This window comes from Eubalaena glacialis, chromosome 11 (assembly GCF_028564815.1).
Source record: "Eubalaena glacialis isolate mEubGla1 chromosome 11, mEubGla1.1.hap2.+ XY, whole genome shotgun sequence".
NCBI classification, from domain to species: domain Eukaryota; kingdom Metazoa; phylum Chordata; class Mammalia; order Artiodactyla; family Balaenidae; genus Eubalaena; species Eubalaena glacialis.
The window spans coordinates 90,614,956-90,624,565 of NC_083726.1; the positions used below are offsets into that span (position 1 = coordinate 90,614,956).

Sequence of the window (9,610 nt, forward strand, 5' to 3'; positions counted from 1 at the left end):
GGTTATATATTTGCTTCCATGCATCTTGCATGTACCTGCCCTGTATTCCTCTTCCTGGGACATTCTTTCCTTTGTGGTGTACTGGAAAGACATTGGACCTAGGGCTTGAAGATCTGGATTTGAGTTATAGTTCTTGAACAAATATGTGACCCTGGTGTTGCTTAACATTTAACCACAATTTCCTAATCAGAGAAGTGAGGATAATCAAGTAAAAGGGGTTTTGTAAAACAAAACAAAGCAAAATAAATTCCCATATAAATGTTAGCCATTCTTTTTGTCTTTCTTCTTCCTAAAACCTGCAATGATTCTGGCTGCTGTAGAATAAAATGGAAAACCCCTAGCAAGTCTTTGGATGTACCATTTTAGGGAAAGGGTCAGTTCCCTTCGTGTGCATAGTGTATTCTGCTTCCACAATTTTACTCATCATCCCCACCTACCCCATGCTATCTAACTAGTCTTTTGTGCCTTTCCAAATCCTACCTACCTAATATTTAAGACTTCAAAAATTTCAGTTCTTTGGAGAATTTCCAGATTTACATTCTAGAAGAGAGTTTTTTTTTCCCTATCTGTGATTCTATATATAATTGTATCCTAGTGTCCCAGGTGTTAGATTGAACCATATAAAATTGCCATTTTTAATAGGTAGACATGGTCAAATAACTGCAATTTCAAATGGTTCATAGGTATTAAACACTTCCTAGGATAGTGATAACCATCACTAGAGCAACATAGAGATGACTGCTATTGCTGTTAATTATTAGGGAAGTCTTTTTTTTTTTTTTCTAAACACCGTAGCAGTGTATGTGCTGTTTATTTATTTAGTTAGTTAGTTTGCACTGGGTCTTAGTTGCGACGTGTGGGATCTTTAGTTGCAGCGTGCGGACTTCTTAGTTGCAGCGTGGGGACTTCTTAGTTGCGGCATGTGGACTTCTTCTTAGTTGCAGCACGTGGACTCTTATTTGTGGCATGTGGGCTTCTCAGTTGCGGTATGTGGACTTCTTAGTTGTGGCACGCATGCAGGATCTAGTTCCCCAACCAGGGATCGAACCTGGGCCCCTTGCGTTGGGAGCACGGAGTCTTACTCACTGGACCATCAGGGAAGTCCCAGGGAAGTCTTTTGAATATTCCTGTAGACTTATTCCTTTAAAGCCTGCTACTCCTTTTTTTTTTTTTTTTTAATTATTTATTTTTTTACATTATTTTTTTTAGTATTCTTTTCCATTATGGTTTATCATAAGATATTGAATATAGTCCTCTGTGCTATACAGTAGGACCTTGTTGTTTATCCATTCTATATGTAAAAGCTTACATCTGTTAACCACACCCTCCCACTTCCTCTCTCCCTCAGCCCCATCCCCCTTGGCAACCACCAGTCTATTCTCTATGTCCGTGATTCTGTTTCTGTTTCATAGATAGGTTCATTTGTGTCATATTTTAGATTCCACATATAAGTGATTTCATATGGTATTTGTCTTTCTCTTTCTGACTTACTTCACTTAGTATGATAATCTCTAGTTGCATCCATCTTGCTGCACATGGCATTATTTCATTCTTTTTTATGTAAAGCCTGCTACTCTTGAGAATTTTGTTTGGTTGTTTTTTCATGAAGTTAAGCTATTCATATATTGGAAGTAAATGAACATATTAAAAATACCAATGGTGCTTTCTTTGTTTTAGATACTTAATTTTATGCTATTTTATATAAACTTTTGTTAATAGAAAATGCTTGTGAGCGCTATTCAAAAAAGTTTTCTTTAGTCTGTTTCTTCCCATGTAGGATATGACACAGGGTTTGGTGTCTAGTGGATACTTAATAAATATTTGATTGGTTCTATGACTTGGAGGATTATTCTATCCACCTATCCTGGGGGTGGGGGCGGTGAGTCTTTAGCCAAAGGTAAGATGTGTGGTAGCCTCAACCCCTGTCTGATATTGCTGTTGCTGAGAATAGCAGTAGGATAGCTTTATAGCTCAGTGACTATCAACCAAAAGATTTATTTTCTGGCTTGTAAATTTATATGAAGTCTTCTGAGGGCAAAAACACTAAATCATTTTTAGCTTGTATCTGATGAATTGCCTTTACTCCTTATGAAGTTAGGATCTATTGTTTTCCCTTTATGGGTAAGGTATCATTTTTCTTTGGATGCTTTCAAGATTTTTTTCTTTTTCTTTAGTGTTCAGAAGTTTAATTATAATGTGTCTTGGCATTGATTTCTTTGGGTATATCCTGTTTGGGGTTTGCTCAGCTTCTTGAATCTATAGGTTTATGTCTCTTGCCAAGTTTGGCATGTTTTCAGCCGTTATATTTGAGTACTTTTTCACGTCCGCCCTCTTTCTCCTCTTCTTCCAGGACTGCAGTCACATGAATGTCTGTTTTTTGTTGTAGTTCCACAGGTCTCTAAGGCTCTTTCATTTGTTTTGTGTTGTACAGGTTGGGTAATTTCTGTTGTTCTTTCTTCCAGTTCACTGATTGTTTCCTCTGTCCCCTCCATTCTGCTGTTGAGCCCGTCTACTGAGCTTTTTATTTCATTTATTGTATTTTTTCAGTTCGGATTTCAGTTCCTTGGTTCTTTATAGCTGCTTTTTTTTTTTTTTTTTTTTAAACTGAGGGCTACTTGCTGAGGCTATGTTTTCATTTATTTCAAGCTTGTTCATAATGGCTTATTGAAGCATTTTTGTCATAGCTGCTTTAAAATCTTTGTCAGATCATTCTAACATCTCTGTCATCTTGGTGTTTAATAGATGCTTGAATTTTCATTCAATTTGAGATCTTCCTGGTTCTGGATATGATAACAATCTTTTATTGAAACCTAGACATTTTAAAATTGTGTTGTGAGACTCTGAGTTTTAACTGGCCTTTTTTTTTCCAGAAGGGGAAATGGGGGGGGGGCACCACCTTGTTACTGCCAAGTGGTGTTAAAAGTCAGGTTCCCCCTCAGCCTCCATTGGTATCTGAGGTAGAGGAGCTCCTGACTGCGGCTGGGTGGGGGTGGGCTGGGAATTAAGGCTCCCACGTGGTGAGGGTGCCCCTGTTCCTGGCGGGCCACAGTGAAGGCCCTGACTCTTCAGAGGGCTTCCACTGACGATCACCCTGGTGGAGGTGTTGGGGGGGCCTCCTAACAGTCTTGGGAGGATAGAAACCTAGGCTCCCCACTTGGCCTTTGCTCCTGTGGGTGGAGGGTGGGGACCCTTTCTTTTCTGTGGTGTTTGGCTGGAGTAAAGGGGTTATTGTCTCTGAAAGGATTCCTCTCTCGCTAAGCTGCCCCTTTCCTGGTCCTTTGGCTAGAGAGGGCAGGCTTCTGTTGGCTGTGTGTGTGTGTGTGTGTGTGTGTGTGTGTGTGTGTGTCTATATCTGCACCCATTGGCATTTCTGAGTTGTTGGCTTCTTCAGCTGCAAGACTGGGATTTAGGAGGCAAAAAGAAAACCCATAAAAGCTAGGGACCTCACCCCCGCTTCCTTCCTTAAGTCTCGAGCTTACTAGCTGTTGCCAACTTTCAGAGTGTTTAGTTTTGTTTTATATGTTATGTCCGTATCTATTTTTAGCTGTACTTATTAGCAGGAGAATAGAGAAAAGTATGTCGGCTCTTCATCTTATTGGAAGCTCATTTTCTTTTAGATACACTTTAGTACAAATATCTTCAAATGTCAGTAGTGCATAGAAAATAAATTTTTTCTTTTTTTTTTTACTATCTCATTCACTGTGTTTTATGCTGAGGCTTAGTTGCAGCTGCATATAGTGAAATTATAATTTGTTTTCTCTTTATTTCAGATTCTGATGCTCACAGTACCACCTCAAGTGCCTCTCCAGCTCAATCTCCTTGTTATAGTAACCAGTCAGATGATGGCTCAGATACAGAGATGGCTTCTGGCTCTAACAGAACGCCAGTGTTTTCCTTTTTAGATCTCACATACTGGAAAAGGTAAAAGCAACAGAAAATATCTCTCTAACCAGCAAACCTTCTTAATTATAGGCAACGGTTTCCCACTTCCTTAGCAATTAAATGGCATTTGGCACACAGCTGGTAGCGTATGTGTTTGGAGGTGGATTAGGCAAGAATGGAGCTGAGAGTGTGGATTTTGTGTGTTTTTTCTATTAAAATTGATTTAAAGTAGAAATCATGTTAAGGAATCTAAATTTCCTATGATGGAGTATACTAGGTATTCATTCTGACCAACTCTCCCACTGAAAAACGGTAAAAGGGCTAGAAGTATATATATTTTTATGTCTTTAAAAATGGCATTAACAAGTGGACAAGTTAATAAGGAGTAATCAGAGGCCAAATGCTGAGTGAATGAGGGACCCCAAAGTCAAAAAAGAGATAATAGACTAGGAAAGAGGGAATATTTAAAAGGAAAGTGGTTAAGGATTTTCTAGTTCACAGATTTGGGAAGACTAACAAGTTAAAAGCAAGGTAATAAGCAATTATCTTATGGGTGAAGAAAATTCACCCATAGATACATCATAGGGAAACTATGGAACATGGGAGGCAAAACAGATTTTAAGTAGTGAGAAAGTAAAGACATTATTTTCAAAGGAACAGCAAACACACAAGCTGAATTCTCAGCATGAACAACGGAAGCCATAAAACAATAGATTAATACCTTCAATGGCCCAAGAGATAATAGCTCTCAACTTAAAATTATATATATGTGGCAAAAATATCTTTCGTAAATGAGGGCATAGGACTTTTTGACTAGAAAAAGAAAATTGAGAGTTTGCTGCCAAACTGACTCAATAACGAAAATTCTATAGGCAGAAAAAAGAGATCCAAGATTGAAATTCTGAGAAGGATAAATAAATATTTGTTGCCTATAGGTAAATTTAAACAAACACTGAAGGCTTAAAATGATAATAGATGGGAATTTAAAAAAAAATAATTAAATGACAACAGTAACATATAAGTCAAAGTAATAGAAGTGATGGGAGTTAAAATGTCCTAATATCTTTGTATTGTTGAGAATAAATGTATTGAATAACTTTAGAGTTCGATTAATTAACTGTATAACCACTAAAAGAATAAAAATAAGAATGTAAAACCTCCAGAGAAGAAGGGAAGGATGGAGAGTTTTAAAATATACCTAGCATGACTTCCTTGGTGGCGCAGTGGTTAAGAATCCACCTGCCAATGCAGGGGACATGGGTTCGATCCCTGGTCCAGGAAGATCCCACATGCTGTGGAGCAAGTAAGCCCATGCACCACAACTACTGAGTCCGCAAGCCACAACTACTGAAGCCCGGGCGCCTAGAGACCGTGCTCCGCAACAAGAGAAGCCACCGCAATGAGAAGCCTGCCTGCAGCAACGAAGACCCAACGCATCCAAAAATAAATAAATTAATTAATTAATTTAAAAAATATCTACCTAGCAAAATAAAATGATGAAAATCTCCATATATTTGTAAATTAAGAAACCATGGGTCCAAGAAGAAAGTATAAGTTAGAAAATCCTTATAACTAAAAAATAACTGAAAAATACCACAAATCAAAACATGTGGTATGAAGTTAAAGAGGTAGACAGAAGAAAAGTTGCCTTTAATGCTTCTTACAAAAGAAAGATTTAAAATAAATGAAGTTACATGTATCCAATTTAAAGATTAATGAAGCTGAATATAAAGAAAAATAAAAGCAAGGAAATCCTAAAGATAGGAGTAGAAATAAATGGAGTAGAAAATCAATATGAATGGATAGTATCAGTAAAGCTAAGAGTTGGTTCTTGAAAAAGATAACCAAAAAAGTTACTAGAGATAAAGCAGGTCAAGAAAAAGAGATGGTACCCATAAGCATCTTGGATAAGAAAAGCGAGATTCAGCTATAGAAAAAGCAGAAGTTTAGAAGACAATAAGATATTAGAAACAGCTTCATGACAATAAATTTGAACATATAGGTGAAGTGGATACATTAGTAGAAACAGACAGTTCACCAAAACTGTCTCAAGAAAAAGTAGAAAACCTGAATTGTCTCATAATAAAGGAATGGATTCAGTGGTCAGAAGTCTTCCCTCAAAAAATCCCAGGCCTAGATAGACAAATTCTACCAAGCATTCCAGAAACAAATGATTCTAATCTTGCACTGGCTTTTCCAGATTATGGATAAAAGAGGGCATAGGCTCCAAGCATTCTATGAGGCTAACATAACTTTGATATGTTATAAACAATATATCATAACTAGATTAGATTTATTCTAGGGATGTGAGATTGTTTGAAGCATTAGAAAGCCAACTAATATAATTTGACAGTTTCCTAAAGGAGGGAGAAAATGCCTATCGTATTAGTGGTATATTGAAGATGTTTGATAAATTTGAACTTTGCTTCAAGGTTTAAAATAAAACCTTTAGCAAAATAGGAATAGAAGGGAACCACATTGATAAATAATTTGCATTTTTGAGTGAAGTTGAACACGTTCCCATTCCTATAGCCCAGCAACATAACCTAGGAAAAAACCTTCAGACCTGTGCACCAGTATGTACAGCATGTTTGTAATAGCAAAAATTGTCCCATCAGAAGGAGAGTGGGTAAATTGTGGTATGTTCACATGGTGGAATACCGTACATAAGTTAAAATGAAATAAAGCTCTAACAATATGTATGAACCTCAGTCACTGTTGAGCAAAAAAATTGCAGTGTACAGTGTGATTCCATATATATGCATTTCTATATATATATTATTTTAATTTTATATATTATATATATGAGATAACAAGCAATATGTTTAGAGATGCAAACATTGTATATAAAGAAAAAACGGAGTGATAAACCTAAAATTAAGGAGGAGAGAATGAGATTGGGTGGAGTGGGATTGGAGAGGGGCATACAGGGGACTTCATAGGAAATAATAGTTTTTTTCAGAGTGTGTGATCCATGGATGATTTGTTGTATTGTCATTTTTGTATGCCTTTATGTATATTTGATAATATGTATATATATTTTTTGTCTGCTCAGTATTAAAATAAAACCACCAGCTGTATCAGCCTGTTTATGGTGGCTGTTTTCTTTAAGATTTGGTGATTTTTGGAGGAAACCGTTTATAACTTTAGGAGCAGCCTCTGAAACTGACTGCTGTCTCTCAGATTGCCTTCTTCCCCCTTAATATTTGATAAGATTCCAGTGTGGGATTTAAGGTGCCTGGGTAATTCCCATTACCTAGCAAATTGGGGCCACTCTAGGAGCCCATTCATTAGGAATGTGATGAGATTGTGGAAGTAGAACCTTTGATCATGCTGTACTAGTTATAATGATGAGTAGATTTTTCCTTTTTTTGTATTCCTATTTTTCTGCCTTATTTAATATATTTTGTTCTCTCTCCATTATTTTCTTTTAGACAGAAAATATGCTGTGGCATTATCTATAAAGGCCGTTTTGGGGAAGTCCTCATTGACACACATCTATTCAAGCCTTGCTGCAGCAATAAGAAAGCAGCTGCTGAGAAGCCGGAGGAACAGGGGCCAGAGCCCCTGCCCATCTCCACTCAGGAGTGGTGACTGAGGTTTATGTAGAAGGGGAACAAAAAATGATTTAAATTTTGGAAAACACCAACAAAATGACCCTCCTATTTTTAACTTGGATACCTGTTATTCTGCCAAAAGATGATTTCTAGAATAGTTTTGAGTGGGTTATTTTCCCTCCAGTTCCACAAAGTCTGAAGCCAGTATCTAGCTTACTAAAAGAAAAAAAAGAAGTGTACATAATATTTAAGATGCTGAGTATTTCATAGGAAAGCTGAATGCTGCTGTAAAGTGCTCTTTAAGGCTTTTTTTAAAAATCCCCTTCTAATGAATGAAATTAGGGGAATTTCAGGGGACAGAGATGGGATTTGTTGTATGATAAACGTATGTAGTTTTAGTCTTTCTATATTGAGAAGCAGTGGTTGGGGCATTTTTTAAGATGGCTGGCTACACTTGTTTTCCTTCGTTATAATAAATTTGTCATAACTCAGTAAACACAGACTTGCCCCTAGAGGTAGCTGTTAATAACTTTGAAATATTAAGGTGTTGCCAAGGTTCTGATGATTCAAACCTGTACTACTGAATATTAAGCAGGACTGACTAAGCTCTCTAGTGCGAATATCTTGAAGGAGTAATTTCTAAATATACAGAGGTAACTTGACTGTATATGTTGCATCCTGTGTCACCTCCCTCCATATTGATATTTGATAAAGTTTTTAATTTATATGAAACTTCTAAAGCAGAATCAAAGTTCCTCTTGGGGAAATGTCAAATCTTTAGGATAGGCAATCCTATATGAATAGTACCAAAGCATTACCCCTTGGTAGAGAATGCACTCTATTAAAAATGTTAAATTATCTGAAAAATAAAATGTGCAAGTCTTCAGGATGGCACATGAAAAACACAAAGGTTAATGCTTCTTGGGGCACATTTCTTAGAGGGCTTGCAAGTGTGTAAATAATTTGTTTATGTTACATGACTGGTGACTTCATTGAAAATCTGCACAATTCAGTTTTAGCTCTGGATTACTTCGGTTGACCTTTGTGAAGGTTTTATCTGTGTAGAATGGTTGTTTGACTTGTTTTAACCTATTAGGGTTTTGGGTTTTGGGTTTTTGTTTTTTATTTTTCATTCTATATTAAAGTAAAATTCTACTAAAAGAAAAGAGGTGTGTGTTAATGCTGAGTGGGTTGGTTTTGGTTTGGTTTCTTTTAGTCAGGCTTTCTGAACATTGAGGTGTTAGATGATACATCCTAAACGTGGAGCTCTTCAACTGTAAAACCTTCATTAAAAGCCTTTTACTTGAACCCAAACCAAAGTACTATCTATTGCCTCTTTTCTAAAAGTTCAGGAAGAATATATCACCAGTTCAGACTTTTCATAATGAGGGAGGATCATTTGCCTACCTTGTAATAACATGACTCAGTGCTTATTTTTAAAACTGGATTTTAAAGATTGGATAGTATAAATAACAAGAAGGAGTGAGCCAATTTTTATGGGTACCCTATAGTTTTATAGTTCTTAATCTAAACTTAAAATTTTATATTTCTTCCTTTGGAAAAAACTACAAGCCACCATATGCACAGACTACATAGTGAGTTGGGTCAGCTCTCCCACAGACTTTGAGGTGTATTACAAGAATCCCAGCCATTATCATCTTCCTCCTGAGTTATTTTGAAATGGTTTTTTTTTCTCTCTTTTTTTTTTGTACATTTTGGCTGCAGTATTGGTGGTAGAATATACTATAATATGGATCATCTCTACTTCTGTATTTATTTATTTATTACTAGACCTCAACCACAGTCTTCTTTTTCCCCTTCCACCTCTCTTTGCCTGTAGGATGTACTGTATGTAGTCATGCACTTTGTATTAATATATTAGAAATCTACAAATCTGTTTTGTACTTTTTATACTGTTGGATACTTATAATCAAAACTTTTACTAGGGTATTGAATAAATTTAGTCTTACTAGAAAATAAAAGAAGCTGTTTTGTGGCTTTGTTTGAAAGGTGTTCTTAAGTAAGAGTAACTAATGTTTTTGACCCTCACAGATACTCAGTGTAAGCCCATAGTATTATAACAAGCCATGAAGGAAAAAAGTCCTCTTTACTGAGAAATACAGACTTTAAAATACAGATCTTCCTCCACTTACCATGGGGTTACGTCCCAA

At 36.4% G+C, this 9,610-nt stretch overlaps 1 protein-coding gene across 6 annotated transcripts in view; it reads left to right on the forward strand.

Annotated features, from left to right (window-relative positions):
- SINHCAF (SIN3-HDAC complex associated factor) overlaps positions 1-9,404 on the forward strand; it is a 28,867-nt gene extending 19,463 nt beyond the window's left edge. For all 6 annotated transcript variants that reach the window (XM_061205583.1, XM_061205584.1, XM_061205587.1 and 3 more), the window contains exons 5-6: positions 3,771-3,921; positions 7,317-9,404. In XM_061205583.1, the coding sequence (XP_061061566.1) occupies positions 3,771-3,921; positions 7,317-7,476 (311 nt within the window). In that variant the 3' untranslated portion in view covers positions 7,477-9,404. The remainder of the gene's footprint in view (positions 1-3,770; positions 3,922-7,316) is intronic.
- The last annotated feature ends 206 nt before the right edge of the window (positions 9,405-9,610 follow it).